General features: G+C 40.8%; 1 protein-coding gene across 4 annotated transcripts in view; it reads left to right on the top strand.

Moving 5' to 3' along the window:
* The window catches only part of UNC13B (unc-13 homolog B), a 203,271-nt gene that overhangs the window by 99,416 nt on the left and 84,640 nt on the right, over positions 1-19,215 (top strand). For all 4 annotated transcript variants that reach the window (XR_006177289.1, XM_042862318.1, XM_042862317.1 and 1 more), the window contains exon 11: positions 14,460-14,506. Coding sequence is in view for 3 of the 4 variants with exons in the window: in XM_042862318.1 (XP_042718252.1) it covers positions 14,460-14,506 (47 nt within the window). In the remaining variant the exon portion in view is untranslated. The remainder of the gene's footprint in view (positions 1-14,459; positions 14,507-19,215) is intronic.

The following is a 19,215-nucleotide window of genomic DNA, read 5'->3' as shown; positions in this document are numbered from 1 at the left end:
TGCTGTCAGCTCAGCCTGTTCGTACATATGCTAAGTGTGGCATATTTAACTGCAGGTTAGCTTGGGAGCTTGTAAGCTTTAAGGTTGGTTGTTTTTCTTTTTTCTTTCTTTTTTTTTTTTTTTTTCTCCCCACTGTTTAGTAGCAAAATATTAAGAGATTAAAATAGCAAAAAGGTTTTACACTCAAAATCTGTCACGCAGTCTTCCTGCCTCTTTGCATTGCTTTGTGGAGTTCTTGTGTGATAGCTGGTACTGAGCCAAATTTAGCTTGATTTCTGCTTTGGTTTGAAGGAAGAAAGGATGAAGATTGTAGACAGAAATGAAAAGTGTCTTGATAGAATCCTTAATAACTGTCAGGGTAATTCAGTCACGTAGCCCGCCACTGCAAGAAGCTCAGCCTATTGGAAGTTGTGAACCTGGTACTTGAAGGAAATGGACACAGAATTGCTCTTTATTCATTTTTATTTTCTTTGGGAGAAGAAGGGGTAAGGAACAATTATTTCTGCAAAGAAGGACCTGATCTGGGCAGGTGACCAAAACCAAGGTGATGGCTGTACGCTTTAAATTGTACATCCTCTTTCTGTCTGCTTTGATGTGGATGTTTTTGTTTTTTGTTTTTTTTTAAAGAAAAATTCCTCTTTTTAAGTTACTTTGGCTATTTCTATCTGAACCAAATTGTAATCTTTTTTCCCTCTTTCGGTAGCTACTTCGTGACAGAATAAAAACTGGATGTGAATTGTGCATTGGGAAGTGATTGATGTGTGCTTGTGCAGATTGTAGCACTATGAAAAACACAGGTGCAGCTGCTGATGATGTTTGCTAGAAGTAGATTGAAAAAGCAAGAAAATGAAATTGCACTTCTGCAGAGAAAACCTGTTGTAAAACTGTGGGCCAGGAAGCAACTCCGGAAGCAAAGACTCCAGCTGTTTCTACGGGACAAAATGAAGAGGCTTCTTCAAGGCCAAGCAGATGAGAATCCAAACCATGCTCACCACTGCCAGCTCTCTCCAGTAGAGATCGAAACGGACATGTTTGTTTGTGGAATGAAGAGGAGCTCTGCAAGCACTGAGTTTTCCGCTGCTGGAGGTGACTTCCATCAGGATGGACGACACGAAACCAAGGGCGTGAGTGAAGTGTGTGTTGGTGAGGTGGAACTGAACTGGGATGGCTATGTAAAAATACCATGCTCACTTCAACAGAACAAGAAGGACTCGGAGGGAAATTGTACTGGTGGTGTAACACAGACCTCTTCTGAAAGAAAGAGTAGAGTATCTGGTGGGCAGGACCTTTCTTCTCTGAGCATAACAATGAGCTGGAGAGAGAGAGCTGAAAGGCAAGGGTGCTTTCCCCAGCAGAAGCCTGCTGCATACAAGAGTCACAGACGGCAATCAAGAGATCGCTCAGTAGATGTGGTTGATTATATTGTCAAAGAGCTTCAGGGAATAAGTCGCATCCAGACAGAGATTGCAGAACTCCGAGAGCACCTCACTTTGATAAAAGGCTCTGTGGATGAAGTCTCAAGCTGCGTGGATACTGTCTTGAGTGAGATAGAAGGCCTGCAGGGTGGTTCCACTGCCAAAACTTCAGGTACACATGCTCGGGAGCCAAACAAGGAGGCACACAAGGAAGAACCAGTGTTATATTTTTATGGGATTCCAGAAAAAGATGGTGAAAACACAGTAGAGCTTATCTGCAGCTTCTTATCTGAGTATCACTGTTTCAATGGTATCCAATGCAGTAAGTATATAAAAGATGCTTATAGGTCAGATATTGGAATAGGCAAGTCGTTAACGCCAAGACCAGCAGTTGTGAAACTTGTCAGTTGTGAACAGAGAGACTTTATTTTACAGAAGTCTGTTATTCTGCAGAGCTCAGGGGTCTGGATCACTACCAGTGAAGAGCAAAAGAGGCAAAATGACCAGAGAGGCTACAAAGCAGATTCAGTCTCTTTGCAGTCTGGCTTGAAGAAAAATAATTGCAATTCAGTGAATCTTGATGCATCACAGAGTACTGATGCAGCTCAGCACCTTCGGACTGACTCATACCAGGTTAAGAATAAAAGCACAAGCAGAAAAACACAATGTGTAGGGGAGATAATTGATTCTGTGGAGAAGTCAACTTTGAGTAAGAAAAGCAACTCAATATCTGAAGCTGGGAAGGAAGCACAAACAATAAGCTGCAATGAACAGCCTTCATATGAGAGTGACTTTCATAAGGCTCTTCATGAAACTCCAAAAAGCTCTCCAGAGATGACCAGTTTGGCCAAACCAAATGATGGAAATTTTTGCTGCTTGTCTGAGTCCTTGGTCCATGAAAGTCAGGTGTGTGCCTCAAGCAGTGGAGGTGAACACAAGCATGATGCTGAGAGTGTCACTGAGAATGGTTCTTCCCTTCTGAGTAAAGACAAAAATATAACTGCAGAAAAAATTGAAGTAGACTGTGATACCCCATGCAAATTTACCAATGTGGAGAAAGTTGATACTCCAAGAGAAGATGTTTCTAGTGGAGTGACAACCATTAGCTATGATCATACAACGGATGAACTGGCTGACAGTAGTGACAGCTTGAAAGATATGATCCAAATGGACCTGAATGATCAAGATCCAACCGATCAGGTCTTTAGGGATGTCCTGGAAAATTCCCAGTATTTTCTTGATCATTCCCGGGATAACATTGATCTTGTAGACATGAAGTTTTATACTAATAAGCTTGGGAAAGCCATTAATCACTTCAGGTCTGCTCTGCAAGTGGTGTTTCACAAACTGGAGACAAGCGATTCTGAAATGCTTTTGGAAAATGATAGTGGCTTACAGATGGATGATGACAATACACTTACGCTGACTGGTTCAGGTATGTGTGGCAGCTCTGACAACTTTGCAGAAACCCCTCCAAGTCAGTCCTCTGAAAGCCAAGCAAACACAACTGCCAATAGTGAAGCGTCTGCTCAAATGCAATTTGTTCCTTCCAGTCTTTCCTCTGTTGCATACGAGCCTCCTGCTTCACGTTTGATGCCATCATCTGACTGTGAAATTGCTGTTGGGCAGCGTTCACCTCCTGATGAAAGTGGAGTAGATGTGAACTCTCTACCTGAGCAAGCAAAAGAGTGCAGGCCCATGAGCCTTGAAAAGGTGTGTGCAGAGACCATCTACCTGAACAAGTGCATCAACAATTTCAAAAATGTACTGAGGGAAAAGAGGCAAATGCGTAGGAGACTCATAAAAGAATTAGCACAGGAAGGAAACTGGATTTCTGCTGAGGAGACAAATTCAGGTAAACAAAAAAAATGTTTTTAAGGAGATGTCCGTATCTGGTATTTGTGTAGCCAGTGACCAATATCTCGCTGTGCAGGTGAACAACCGTAGAAATTAGGAGATTATGAAGGCAAGTGCGTGCTCTATACAACAGTATTAACAAAATAACAAACAAAAAAAATCAACAAAACAAAACAAAAAAAAAACAGCCCTAAAATTGATTGTACAACACCTTGGAATGCAAATTAGTGAGCTTCATTTTTTTTTTTTTTTTTTTTTTTTTTTTTTTTTTTTTTTTTTTTTTTGTGAGAGAGAGGGGGAGGAAGGAAGATTTGCAATGCATCTTTGGAATAGCAGGTGTTAGGGTTTTTCATCATAATTCGTGACTTGGTTCCTTGTTAAATATATTAGTTAAGATGTGATAACTAAGTGTGCATTTGAGCTAAAAGTAGCTGGATGTGCAGTTTCAGGAGTTGAGTGGTTCCAGACTTCAAGTGGCTCCACCACGAAGTGGGAGTTCTCAGTGTTTAATCTCTGCTTGATGTTATTCTAGCAGAAACTTTAAAAGGAAAAAAATAAAAATCAAGACCTGTATTTGATGCTGTTTCTTTAGCTTGTCCATGAGATGAGTTGTATTCCATCTGCGTGTATTGCCAGCAGACATAAGGAAATGTTTGACCGCAAGAGGTGTGAGCTAATACAGCAGTGGAGCTGTGCTGGTTAACCAGTTCCTGAGGACATGGGAGATGGAAATGGCTGACCTGCTCTGATGGGCTGTGTGTCCATAGGCCTTGGTTTGCTATCTAATGTTGGAATGTAGGTCCATCTACCCGCTCCCTCTCCTGGCAGCAGGACAGCTTCTGTCCAAATCACTGCACAGTTAAGGAAAGAGAGTTGATGGTTTCAAGACAAGTATAAACTGCAGCTACAGCTTGAAATCTCCCTCATTTCCATCCTCCCTGCATCCCATATTTTATTCAGTTCTCCTTGCAATCATGAAAGCTACTCAGAGTAATCAGTGAAAATTCTCTCATCCTAAGTATTCTGTTTTTTTTTTTTTTTTTTTTTCTCCCAGTTACTGTGCTTTTGGTGAGGAAAAGATCTGTCAGACTGTATTTGACTTTTGCACTAGCGACCTTCTCAGTTATGCAGATCATAGAGCCTTCAATAACCTCTGCTTTCTTATTTTATTTGAGGTCCTTATTGTGAAGTGAATTTGAACAATACATTTTTGATGAGCAGAGCACCAGGATTCGTTAGCAGCTTGGCACTGATATGTACCTATTTCTGTTTTTTTCAAGGAACTATTAGAGTCACTCAAGAATAAATAGTAAATGTCAAAATGAGATTTTATTTTTTTTCTTTTCATTCAGAAATTTATATTTTTTGTTTTCTCACCCCACTCACCTCCCACCCCTTTTGGTAGTGTTTCACTGTGTTTAGATCCTGGACATAAGTTCTGATGTTAGGACCTGGGAAACAGGCATGGTTTGGGTTGGCCTTTGCCACTTTGCAACCAAATACTGAAATAAGTTGTTTCCGAGGCTTCATTGCCTGTGAGAAGAGGCTGCTTGTCTCTGCTGTTTGAGCATTACAGGCATGTTTACAAGATAGCCAAAGCAGCGGGGAGAGGGGAGATCACAGCTGGACTTTGGTTTCTTAAATCTGGCTCCAGCACAGATTGGCACCCTGAGTTTCCCCTGTTCTATTTTCCTCTATAGTAATTAATTCATCAAAAAAGTTCATATTTGTATGCCTTTCTAGTAAAGGTATCTCTGTATGGTAGGCATGACAGCTAAAGTTACAACAGTAAGCATAGGATGAAATAACGATGTAGAAAGAGAATCCAGAGGAATCCAAAGAAATTAAAAGTAATGGGGGGGAAAAAAAAAAAAAAACAAAAAAAAAAAACATGATCAAAGAAGAGCACTTGGGAGGAAACCTGGAAGAAGTGCCATTAAACAAAGCAACCTGACCATCAAAGCAAGGCAGGGGAGCTGGGAACAGAAAAGGGAAGGTACAGGGACATCACTTGGCAGGACCTGGAGTGAAGGCAGGAGATGAGAGTATTGCCAAGGGCTGCAGAGCAGGTAAAAATTAATCATACAGACTTTCAGTTTTGGCAAGCATTTTCTGTTAAAATGAAGCAATAGTTTTATTTATTTGTTAATTTTTGTTGTTGTTTTTGCATTCAGCCTGAAATAAGCTTGAACCAAGCACTTACTTTCTTCCCTTGGAAAAAGCACAATATTCAGAATGCAGTGAATGAGTTTATTATATGGTTGTTGTTTTTTTCCTTTTTTTTTTCCAGTTGCAGATGCCTGTATATGCCTTACTTAAAGATATATATGTATTTTTAATGTGCTTTTAAATTCCTGGCTCAAGTCCTCCAAAAACTCAGTTTTGCCTCCTGGCTTTCTGGTTCTGAGGCTGAACCACGATGCTACTCGTGCCTGTTTGAATGCTCAGTTCACTGTGTTTTATTAAATGTGTTTGGCAGTAGTCTGCAGCAAAGGAGTGGATAACAACTTTGAAGGTGTTAGTATGCCTGTGTGTTTTAGTGAATCAGAGATGATGCATTGGCATAGAAGTTTACTTTGTTTATAGCTGTGCACAGATGCAGATTATCAGAACAATTTAGAAGTTAGCAAAAGCATGTAGATAGTTGTATTTAATTTGAAAAAAAAAAGTTCCCCTGACTACATGAACAAATTTTCAAAGTTTTAACTTGGAATAAAACAAGCAAATGAAGTGAAGATGGTTTAACTTTATGTTTGTAGAAAAACAAACAACATTACAAAATGAAACGGCAACAACAGATCAGCAACCAAGAAAATCACAACCAACCCCCCCCCCCAAAATAACAATGGATGCTCAGAATGAAATGGTGAAGGCATTCCTTTATTGGGGCTTAATCAATGTAGCTGCTGGTGATGGTGGTGTGAGCACAACTCCTGCAAGGAGGTGTTATCAGAGGCAAAGTAATTCAGTATTTCTCAAAACGAATGCAAGATTCATTACTCAGTTTGTTTCAAAATAAGCTTGACTGATATTTGAGAAGCCAAAGCACTGTCAGACCTGTAAGTTTGACAGCAATCCATCGGTGTCAAGGGTTTATCTGTGGAAAACTAACCCCAAAAGAACAAAGGGAATAAGCCTTAAAAGCACGAATAGTTTACAGATGCACCCTGATGGCTTGCTCCAGTTGAGCTGTTGCACTCCCTCTGTCCTCAGTGTTTTCCAGCCAGGGACTGAAGTTGGGTTTTCCCTGCTCAGTGTAACTGTGCCATGGCAAAACCAAGAGTGCAACAAGTTCAGCTCTTCTGCACTCAGACACTTCAGTGACTCAGGAAGGAATCTGGTTCAAATGCAGAGGAGATAAAAACCAACAAGGGAGGTCTGGATTTGCCCTTGGAAGTGAGACACCTGAAAGGACCAAGTCAGTAGAGGTTTGGATTTGAAGGACTTTAAAGGGAAAAGAAAGGACAGGAAATGCAGCTGAGGCTGCTTGTGTGAGAATGTTTTCCTCCGTTAATTCACAAGCAAGAGACCTGGAAGGTGGTCCAGGGGCTTTCACAGATTCCCAGAATGGCTGGGGTTGGTATGACCTCTGTGCCCATATGCTTCAGCCCCTGTTGAAGCAGGAAGAATGCCCAAGCAGGATACCCAGCAGCACCATGTCCAGGAATCTTCTCAAGATGTCTGAGGAAGAGACTACACAACCTCTCTGGGGAACCTCTGGCAATGCTCCATCTCTCAGACAACACAGAAATGCAATCTATTGATCAGAAGGAGTCTCCTGTGTTCCAGTTTGTGCCCACTGCCTCTTGTTGTGGTAGTGGGCACCACTGAAAAGAGCTTCTCTAGTTGAGAATCCATGCAAGCATGTTTTAAGGTAGAAAATAAGGCCTTTATTTCGGCTACAATCCAGCACTTCATTTGCTGAAGTAATTTGATTTCTCCTTAGTGATTGAGTTAAAATAGCTTCTCTGTTTTCCTATCTTGGTGATTGCTTGTGTGTAATTACACCCATACAGGGAGTGACTTTGCCAGTTTGATTGGCCCTTCTTGCCATGAAGGCATTCCTTCTCCTCCATCTTTCATTAGCAGCTGAGTAATATCTGTCTTCTGTGCAGATATGAAGTTGTCTGGTTGGAAGACTTATGAGATAACATATCTCTACCGGAAGTTTTAGTATGACTCTCATATGACTTTAGTAGCCTTGAAATTACCTATCCATAAACATGAGATTTAGTGTAGGAGGCTTCTGTGTCGTTTTTGGCTTTTTTTTTTTCTTTCTCAGAGGAGAACTGCCTAGATTTATAAAACTAGAAGATATCTCCTTGCGTTACGGTATTTGCAAAAGCAAAATGTGTTCCGTGGGAGCTACCAGTTTCCTCATAATGGGCAAAATGTACAGGGTACGGGGAGGGAGGGAAGGGGGATGCTTCAGATGCAAATAGTGTATGTACTCTTGAGGGAGGGGGAGCAAATCTGTCCCACTTTGTAATAAATACAGGTTCCCTCTCAAGCATGATAAATGGCATCTCTAATTCCGTATTAAGATTATTCTTGAGTTTTATTAACAAGAACTGTAACTCTGTAAAAATTGCTCTGAAAACCATATGTTCTAATGTGCAGTTATGGGTGAAATTGATCATGGTTTAATTTGGGGGTAGTTGATAGAGATTAACTATTGAATGTCCCAGGAAGCGCAGCACAAAACTGTGCTGCACAGATGTTGTATCGATTTGCAGCAAATGTTTTCCCTGAAATCGCTTTATTGATCTCGTGGCAGAAATCTGATCTATTAACTTTTCTTCCTCTCCTTCTTCTCTTTTTTTCTTCACAGAAGGAGGTAGAGGAGAACTCCAGGTTGTACATGTTGTCCCTTCTAACCAGCATCTCTTTCTGAAATTCCTCTGTGTGCATGCCTTGTCTCCATGTAATCGATTGCTCCACCTGAGACCCTGGGATTCAGTTTAGCATGTTATGGTTGCTGGAGGCAGTGTAAACACTGTGTGTGAGCTAAGAGTCTGTTCAGTGCGTAGGACCTTGTACAAAGAGAAAACATGAATGCTTCGAGTGATCTCCCTTCAGGGCTCCGTGGGGTGCACGTGGTGTGCAGAGGCACGGTTAGCAGAGTACAAATTGTTTATTTTGTATTTCCTCGTCTCCCTCTTCATGAAATTTCTTTAAATCAAGTACTTCCTCATTTATTTTTTATCGGCTGCATTATTTCATTCCATCTCTAGCCATTTTGTGCACTTGCAGCAATCAAAGTCAGAAGTTCTGTAATGGGCTCTGATACCACAGTTAAGCATGACTGTGGGTACTGGGAGGTGCTGTTTGAGCTCTGTGCTGCACTTTGAGCAGGGCAGTGCTCAAAGGTGGATGTTAGCTGCCTTATCAGCTAATGCTAGGCAGTGAGACGGCTACCTAGTTATGACACCTAGGTATAAACTGCCTCTCTGGTCACAGACTTGTTGCCTCTCTGCTCATCGTGGGCAGACTGTGGGCAACCGGTAACTCTTTCCTCCTAGGAGGATCCACAGAGTTTTTCACTGACTGCTGTGTATGTCTTTTGTTTCTGTTTGCAGCTGTACCTCATGCAGATAAATTTCTCTCTATTGAATTTTTATTTTCTTGAACTTACACAACATGGGCGAGGTGCCTGCTGTGCTTCTGTCTCTCCCTTAGCTGTATGAGTCAGGCTGAATTACCTTCCTGGGGTAGATCAACACTGTGCAGCTTTTTGGCTTCCATGTAAATCTCATCTATGGAGTTTGACGAATTTTCATTTCTAAGCTTTATTGGCTGACATATCAAGAGATTTGTTTCATTTTTGCTGGCCAGTGTCCATCCATTTGTGCTTTCTTGGAATTGCAGAGATATGTGGAATTGGTGTCAGGTTCTGTCCTCTTCTGGCTTTGGTGCAAAAACATGGCAGTCTCCTTTAGATAGCTCATCTTTTGTGTGGGAAACTGATACTGGCAGATTCATCAGGTGGAAGGACCTTCCTCTGTGGCTCTGAAGTCATTTTCGGAATCAATGCTGTTGCTGAACATGGTGATTTTAAAATAATCCTTCTGCTTGTTGCAGCTTTGGATCCATGTAAAATGCAGCGTCCTTGAATCAATAAAGACATTTAACCACAAGACTGACTAGTTTAATTGGGATGATTTAGCTTAGTCTGATTCTGCTAATACCCTTGAAGAAAGGATCTAATTAGGCATGACTGGAAGTTTAATTTAGACATTGAAACAGTTGCTACTCGTTATAGCCTGATTCAAATTTATCTACAGCTAAATTTAGGTACTTGAGTTTCAATAACCAAGCATGGTATTTGAAAACAAGTTAGGATGATTTTAAAAAACAAATATGAAGCCACTGCTGATTTTTTTTTTTCCTTCTATGTTGACATAATGCAGCTTTCCATATTCTACATCTTTCTTTTGGTAAGGGGGCAGCATGTTGGGCACAATACTTAAATGTGATGGAAACTTCTGAGTTTAAACTTTCATGTGGTCTGGGAGTTTGCAAGCAGGTCTGGGGATGTTCTCCCAGAAAAAAGACTTTGATTTTACTTTCACTCTGCTTCTGTCCATTTGAAGACTTTCTGTCCTATAGAAGTAGTTTGTTCTGTCACTGAAACATCTTCCTTTGTATGAGATATATTGCAGGATTTACATATTTCAACTTTGTTAAATAACTTATCAGATTACTTGTAATTGTTTCTACTGCTTTTCCTGAATAAGCAGAACTCCTTTTGAGTGACTTTTTAGGCCTCACTAAAGATTGTGTTCTCTATGACTGAATACTGTGACTCAAATGATCTTGTCTGTTGGCCTTTTTAATCCACGGTATTAAATTTGTGCTCCTGTCACTAGCATGATTTTGGTAAACAGCTCTTGGTTGGGAAGAGACTTTAATTACTTGGAGAAGACCTTTCAGCAGCTGACTGAAGCATCCTTTGTTGTGAATTAGCATACTTCATTACTGGAGTGACAGCGACTTCCCTGGCTGAGGAGATTTGTTGGACAGTGAATGTAAAATTTATCATCCATCAGAAATAGAAAAACTGGGCAGAGAGGTGATGGACTATTTTGTTTATGTTTGTCACTCCCATCTTTTTGGTGCTTCTTTATGAACTTAAAGGAAATTAGGTAAAAAAATAGTTGAGATTCACACTGGTCTCACTGCTTTCAGAATCAGTTCAAGTGACAGAGCCGTGTAGAGAAGTGAATAAGACATCAGATAAAAAACAGCTTTGTGACATGTGCATGTTCAGGTGTTACATGTGTTGACATTGCCTTTCCATTTGTTTTGGAAAGGACAGCGTTAAAAGCTTTTACAGAGGTTCCAGATGTTCTTTGCATCTGCCCATTGTTTCCTCTGCTTGCATAGGCTCTCAGTGAGCCCAGCTGTTGTCTTGGCGCAGACCTGAGCAGATCTACGGCTGGTAGAAAGCCACACAGCAGCTCCTGGAGCCCTCCAGTGTGCTGGAGCAAGTGCTGCCTTCAGAGGATGGGAGACTCCCCAGCTGCAGCACTTCCACCTGAGCAACATTGCCATTTGCCTTCAAGTGAAGAGGAATGTATGAAATGTTCCAGCACACAAGGGTATAAACTATCAATGTACTTGTTTAACTGGCACTCCTGGAGGTGCCTATTTATCTAAATGCCAACACTTGTAGGTAATGTAGCCTCTGGTTCTTCAGCTGCATATGTCACTGCTACAAGGGACTTCAGAGGACTTCTTGCTGCTCTTTGGCACTATGTAATGTGGTTATTACCTCATATGAGAACAACCTCACTTCTTTCTTTAAAACTGCTTGGATTTGGTGTCTGTGTCTCTCTTTGAAAGGCTACTGCAGTAGGACTGTCATGGTTAGGTACCTGACTTTCATCCTGCATTTACATTTAGCCTCAGTTCTTCTATGATGTATATTTTTCCCTCTACTGAATAAATACAGAAGAGGTTTCATTTTTTAGAGTAAGAAGTGTGTCTTAGTCTTCCTATAGCATTGTCTTTGCACCCTCACACTGGTTTTACCTTTTTTCTATGTGAATTCTTTTTACTTTGGTGTAGAATAAGATTACTCTTGCCTTTCTAGAGGAGTCTTGCCAGAACTGTACAGTGGTATTTATGCTTTTATTTCTATGCAGACATTTCAAGGGATATTGTCTTTAGATGATGTTCTCTCCTTACATGGCTATTATCATAGTGGCTCATGGCCACAGTGTGATGACTGTGACTCGAGTCTGCTATCACCTGCTGTTCTTGAACTGAGAATGTGCTTGGAAGCCAAAAACTCATGGTGTTTTTTAGGACTTTGACCTTGCCATTTCTACTTCGTTTAATCCTCTGTTATTGCAGTCTTCAGTATCATCAGTTTTTTTTCCATCAGGGTCTGAATTCTGTTCTGTATTGATAATTCTCCCATGTTTATCATCAGCAGATCCTGCTTACTCCCACCAGTTTTCGTCCTGTATTGTCCATGGCTGGCTCAGCTAGTTGCTTATTTACCCACATTAAGGCTCCCCTACTCCTGTTCAGCTTATCCAGCCTGACTTATGTCACTTGCCATCACATCAGAGCATTTTGTTGAAATGAAAGTTTGGTTGGTAATTCTTTGTACAGTTGAAAGAAAAATGCTTTGTCAAACAATAACTAATACACCCAGTATGACACTTTTTCCTGTTTTCTGTTTGTCTCCATTCTTTTCTTCGTGTTTGCTCTGAAGCCTTTCAAGCTGTTGAAGCCAATAATGAGCCCAAGCTAGTTTGGCTCACATTTCCTTCCTTCCCCCACACCTTAACTGCACTGGCTTTTCTCCAAACTTAAGGCATCAGCCCTTGTTTGATATCTGTCACGTTCTGATTTTCTGTTGTTTGCTCAGGAAGAATGCTGCCTGATGCAAATTAACCTCTTTGTTTTCACTTGGGGGTAACTCCTGTTTAATTTGCCCCCACATCAATATTATCATTTACTAAAAGCTCCTTATTCTTTACTGTTCTACCTAGATGGTTTTTAATTTCTGCCACATACAAGTTCTTCTCATTTCCTTTCTGTTTAAATGTCTAAAATACTTGGCAAAAGAAATGAAGATAAATGAGCAGAAGTGCAGTTTATTTATCAAAATCTGAGTGATGGAGGTTTGTTTGCTGACTATGCTTTCTGCCCTTTGCCACATCTGTGGGCTCTGCCATTCTCTGTTGACTCTCAGCTGCCTGGAGGAAATGATTATTGCTCAGATAGCAAAGCTTCCCCTGGATCTTTTTTTTTCTTTTTTTTTTTAAAGCAGAAAACAGTTCTTGGCAGTGTTGTGGTCTCAAAGCTGCGATATTGTCCCTACTACTTGTGATCTATAAATTTGGCTACTTAGAATTTCTCATATAAACCGACGGACCGAAGACAGACCCCTGGTAACTCCAGTTTCTTTTGCCAGTGTGTGTTGCTAGCCGTTTGCCATTCTTAGTTATTCAGGACAGTAGACCCACTTCAGCTGAACGCTTGTGTCGAGCTCAGTCCAGTATTAAGTATTGCTCCATTTTATGACTGCTTCCTAGTTACAGCTCTTCCAGATGTTCAAAGATGAAATTATGAATGTCTGCCCTTCTGTGCTCTGAAGGATCTGCTTGTGTTTTCTTCATGAAATCCACTCCTCTGACCCACAGCTGAGCCAAATCCCTCCATAGGAAATGTAGGTTTCAAGTTTTGAGAGTGCAGCTTGAAGAAATGTGGAGCGCAGCACTTCCTGCAGAAGTGCACAGCTCTGGGTGCAGAAGTGTTCCCCAGTGCTGGACCATGAGTCCGAGCTCCTGCAGACTCTGCTGGCCTGTGTGATCACAAGGAAAAGCTGGAGAGCATACTGAATTATGGATAATGTCACGTTGTTCGTGCCTGTTTAAAATAAACAAAAATATGTAACCTTCAGATCTGCCTAGACTTGAAGTTCTGGGAGTAATGAATATGGAGATTGGGCTTTTGATGATGTGTAAGTTGAGACCTCAAACAGAAACTTGTTTTTCTTGGTTATTTCTGCTTTTCTTGGGAAACCTCATCTGACACCTGTTAACAACATGAAGGTGCACAGCTCACCCAAAGCACGGGACAAAATACGAGTCTTTCTTTTAGAGCCATGTTCTTTTATTTTGTATACAAGTACAGCTTATTTCCTGACACATATTGCTTTGCATTGTGATGATTCTCAGGCTGTGTCCTATAAGTACTTTGTTTTCCACTGTGTTCACGTTGCAGGCTCTTGGCAGACGTGATTATCTCATGTTGGACTGTTAGATATTAGTGTCTTGTTTAATCCTATTTGGCTGCTGGAAATGAGCTTTTATTTTTTTATTTATTTTTTATTTTTTTGCCAAGAAGAGAAAAATCTGTGAGCTGTAAGCTGGATCATAGATGCTTCCAGTTACAGGTAGACCACTTTCCCCTTACACAGCAAACTCGTTGCTCCAGGTATACTTTAAAAGTTTGAACTCTGCTCTGCTCTCATTGGTCTACTGAAGATTTTCAAGAAACGAAATGTCACTCTGTAAATATGCTCCTATGAGAACATAGGAACATGGTCTGAATTCATGAATACGCATCTTCATCTTGCTGCATGTGGTGGCTTTCGTCGTATCAAGAGATCACTGTTCACCTGCAGCCATCTTGCAAGCGATGGCTCTTGCTTGCCAGTTGCTGGAAATTAAATAGTTGCATTTGAATGAGTGGAGCAGTAATGGGACTTGTCTGGCTTAGGGGGCTGAGGAGTCTTTGCATTTGAGCATGAACAAAGTCCATGAGTGCCTGCAGAAAATTTGTTGCTCAATCATTTGTGCATTTTGTAAAGGTGCTTTCAATTTATTGTGTCCTCATTATGACCATGTTCATGTAAGTGGTGACCTGTTGTAACAGGAGCTCTGCAATAGCTCATGCTTTCGTTGGATTTAAAAAAAAGAAAAAAAAAAAAGAAAAAAAGAAAAAAAAAGGAGATGGTATTCAAGGCTCCCTTTCAGGTGCACTGAACAGGCTCTTCTGGTCCTGGCTGTGTCCATATGACCATTGAAGGTGCTTGAATGACTGTCAGTATGCATTTGCCGCATGCAGTGTGGTCTGTTATCCTTTTCTCAGCATATAATCTGAATGCTTTTTCTGGCGTTTTCAGAAACTAATTTAAAATTGTGTTTTTGCCTTCCCCCATTTAAGGGTCAAGATGAGGCTGATCCCTCAAAACCACCCTGGCTCAAAGGAGGGTAAGTGCTGTTTTGAGCTCCTTGTTTCTCTGTTTACAGTTACAGTATAGGTCTCCAGTTTAATTTAGGTAGAAGCAGAACATGTAATGTTTTTAATGGCCATTTGCAGAGATAATTGGATAGCCATGCCTCACTCAGGGCCAGACTGTCTCTGTGTGTTGTAGTTTCCTCTTAAACAACTTGAGATGGGCTGTGCACCTCTTCAGGAGATTTGCAGCTAAGGTTTTAGATGCCATGTATTTCTAGTATGATGGAAACAAGTGCTGATGGTGACAGTATTGAACAGTGCTTGCTGAACCCTGTAGTCTTTTCCCTAATGGTAGCTGTAACTTTCAGGAGAGTGTAGCTCAGAAAAGCTGCTGTGTCCTTTGCTCGTAGGAAAAAAGAAAAAAAAAAAAAAGTAATCTTGGGGAAGTCTTCTGTCTTTGCAGTTATTTCTGTGGTCATTGTAGCAGTCAAAACTGCAAAACTAGAGTAGCTCTGGAGTCATTACAGCCTGACATTTTAATACAGTGATCACCATGCCTCTTTTAAACAGGTGAGAGCGAGATGATGTTCTTTCTGCAAGTAGTTGTAGCAAATGAAGCAGACAAATTTTGATTGCGTGTAATTTCAGCGTGATACTCTGCATAATAGGTGCCAGCATGGTAGCTTCCCTAGCATCCTTCCTTGGAGAAAAAGAGCGACATATTTTCCAAGCTGCTGGGTTATGTGCAGTGTATGTGATTAGAGCGATACGCTTCAGTGGTGATGCACTCATTAGGAGCTGATGTAGCAGCAGATTTGTCCTGATATCTCAGCAAGAGCTTGGCTTGCTACACGTACAAGTTAATTCTCAAACTACTCAAGTAAGCTTTCCTGATAAACTGCAAGTTAAACCAGAGGCTTCATTATACGGTTTTCTGCTTTTGGAATCTTTGTTCTGTAATGTTGGTATTCCCACAAAGCTTCCGCCACACCTGCAAATGCCTGGAGCTGCCTAGCAACCCCATGCTTTCTTAAGGAGCCCAAGATTTTGCTGGAGAACTGGCAATTAGCTGGAACAGGAGACAGTGATTTATGCTAAATATAAACAGCAGCTTTTCCAGCCTTAACAGGGAGCCAGTGTGCTGAGTTTGCTGGTTCATTCTCACAAAAATTTTACCTGGCCTGAAAGATGAGCACAACTGCAGTTCAGAAATACTTAACATTACTTGTATCAGTTCTAGTTTTGTCAGGCCATGTTTGTTCTAGTCTGTAAGTTTTTCTCCTTCTGTGTGAGATATAATGAAATAAACTGGCTAATGTAGTTTTGACAAAAGTTGGGCTTACTCACTCTATCCCTGCATGCAAGGGAAGGGTGGCAAATGTTTGATTCCTCTGCAAGTCATACTGTGAATTAATTAGTCACAACATACACTAAAGCACTTTGGTTCGGAATTCTTCTTTCCTTAGAAGATTGGAGAAGTTCTGTGCTTTGAAGGAAGCAGTCATCTTCTGTCATCACAAACAATCTTTGCTCCACTAGATTTTCAAGATTTAATATAAGCATCTGTATGATGAAGGTCATATTAAGTGATGAATACATGCTTCAAGCTATCTGCAGTTTTAGCATAATGCAAGAGAATCTTCTTGTTCATAACCACTGCCTTTGGAAATACAGCTTTAAAAAATAAAAGTACAGTTGGTATTAAGAAATATTTTCTGGTCATAATGTCTCATATCTGTATATTTTATTTAGTACCGCAAATCATGTTTTCACTTAGAGATGCTATTCATTCCTCAATATAGCACTCCATAATAATGCTACAAATATTATATACTTGCAGAGGAGAGTTACCCTACTACGTATGAACCCATGGTGTACATATTTGAAGCACGATCAATACTTTTGTCACACTGATTTTGTTAAGCAAAGTAGAGATTTTGCTGGAACAGAGAGACTGGGGTAGCTGACAATACAGGTTAAGTAATTTTGAACATTAAGAATTGTTGCTGGGACAACAATTCAGCTTTCCTAAAAAGTCACATACTTTTTTTTGGTTGGTTGGTTATTATTTTTTTTTTTTTTAATTAACAAAGCAAAAAGCAGGTTGTCTGAGCATAGCTAGACAACTAACTAACTAGGTATCAAGGTACTTCTCCACTGTGGAAAATGCAAGCACCTTTCAAATATTCTTCTCTGACAGTCTGTTTTATAAGTGATTATCTTATTTTACAGGTGGAAAAAATGGTAGTCTGGCATAAAGCAAGCTGGTTGTGACTAGGCATGTTTCTCAAGTACAATAACTTGTTTAGGCTCATCTTGAATTTATAAACATACAACTTTAGTGTTCTTTTTTCTCCCTTGGTTAGAGTCACAGTTCCTTTCAATTGAAGTAGAAAAACAAAACAAAACCAACAAGAAATGTGTCTGGAAATCCTGTAGAAAGGAATTGTTATTTCCCAGCTACACTGTTAACTTTAGCAGAGGCACTGACTCTGGATTTTTATTTGTGACAATTTTGTCATGGCTTTTCTTCTTGCGGACTCTCCTTTGTGTTTTTGAGACACTTTTGTTGTTCCGATGATTTGACCCAAATTTTTTACCTGAAAGTCAGCATTAAATAAAACAGTGATTTAGGTAATTCTGGAATTCTTGACATCATCTGAGTAGTCATCTGTGACACCTGTTTCACCCCAGAATAGTACAACTTGGATCGGAGAGCGTTTTTTAGCACTAGAGCAGCAGATAAAACTCTTACTTGATCTCAGCAAGACTACCGAGTTCTTATGCATATATTTATTATTTTCTGATTTGGGTCAGATTTTTCTATTTTAAGCCAGAGGGGATTACTGTAGTGTAACTCGAGCAAAATGAAGATAGCCTTCAGTAAAAACACCATGTGGCCTTGCTGTGGGGATTTCCTATACTAGAGAACCCTTCTTTGTTCTTTGCTGGGGACTCCAGCAGCTTAAACTAACTGAAATGCTCTAAATTTGCAGCTTTCTCATGCCTCAGTAAGTCTCCTGTTCCCAGCTGCAGTATCTGCAGTCATGTTTTGCTGGCAGAGTGGCATAGCGGGCAGTGGCTGGGTTTGATTCACTGTGTAGGAGCACGAAGAGCCATGCGCAGCACACATAAGCCTGATGTTGCATGCAGAGGCGAGGTTCACGTTGCTTACCTTCTCACCAGACTTATTCATCTGGCAGCAGCTGGCAGCTCAGCCATGGATCAGATGTGTCACCCTCCTACACACAGTCAGAAAAGTCAGTTTCACTGTTACAGCACCCTGACGTGTTGCTATGTTTAAGTCTTTCCTTCCTTTGACATAGTCTTGTGCTAGGCTGTGCAGTAACATCCTTCCCCACCCTATCATGGTCTGCTGTTACATGGATTTGGACATCATTAGTCTTTTCCTAGTGTCTTCTGTTTTCTGACTTTATGAATTTACATAATCTCTCACCCCCATTTTAATGAAAGGAGATGAGAGTAGGTCCTGCTTGCCCACAGAAGACAGGTTCCCTGTTGTACCTGACCAGCCTACCAATTTTCATGGCGTATGCAAATTTATAGTGGAAATCTGGCTTCCTAGATCATTTTTGAAGTGTAGCTACATGTACATCTTTTAGATGAGCAATGTCACTGTCCCACAGTATCTTTTCTAGTAGATGTGGTGTCTTCAATCATTTTGGCTAGCTGTGGCATACAGATGAGAAAAATATGCAGGTTAAAGGCACTAGCCCTTTTACAGAGACCAGTTCAATTCCCATCTGCAAAAAGATGTGCTCCAGCATGGTGCAGAGTGAAGATGGATGAGTGAGGATGGAGAGGTGAAAGGTTTCTTTGCACTGGAAGCCGAGCAGAAGGCCTCCGAAGACATACTGTTCATGTTGTCAAACACGTCTGAGCTAAATCATCAAGCCTTTAAGCAGAAGTGTATGTCTGTGTGATACTACACGGCCAATTCATTTACAGTTATTCAGGCTGGCTCATCAGGAAATAAGAAGACTATCACATCTTGTTTCTGTAGGCTGAGTGTTGCTGGGCCGGACGCCCTGTTGTTTCCCCACCATTTCCACAGCAAATGGCAGCTCTTGTCCATAGAGGCCTGAATGACTTCAACTGCTGAGCAGCAGGAATGGGCACTTTTAAAAAGACAAAAACAGTCTTCTCTTTTCTCCTCTGATGTCAGGCTTTTCCTCTATGAGCTAGGGCTCTAGGACTAGGGTGAGTGTGCTCTGGCCTGCACTCTGATGACAGATTGCAGTGTCCCGGCTCCGGGCTGAGCCACTTTGACATGCTCCTCCCATCCACTGACACAGGGCAGAAGCATCTAGATGGTTGCATATGCAAATAGTACATAATTAATTTATACTATATATTTATGCTATAAATTTATGCTTTCTGAAGTATCATCTCAGTTCTTGCTGACTTCCAGTAGCACATTTCCCCCATGCTAAAAAAAAACCGTCAACCAAAAAACCTTAAAAGAATTAAACTGAAAGGAAGAGGGTAAAGAAAGACTGTAAACCATGTATGAGCCACTCCCATAAATCTCTGGCTCTGTTGGCAGATAAGGATTTTTGCCAAATCCATGCCTCACAGCAGATGTGGGAGCAAGCCCACCTTTGCATGCCAGCAGCAGCCACTGCAAAGCAGTGGATACTGTGCAAGCATAAACAGTTTATTTAGAGTTAACCGTGACCCCCAGTACTGAGAAAAGGAAAATCTTTGTGTTTTTTTTAAA

Source organism: Lagopus leucura, unplaced genomic scaffold, assembly GCF_019238085.1.
Source record: "Lagopus leucura isolate 7727_CA_CO unplaced genomic scaffold, USGS_WTPT01 Super-Scaffold_650, whole genome shotgun sequence".
NCBI lineage: Eukaryota > Metazoa > Chordata > Aves > Galliformes > Phasianidae > Lagopus > Lagopus leucura.
Note: the sequence above shows the minus strand (reverse complement) of the source record. Positions and strands in the feature narration are given on the sequence as shown.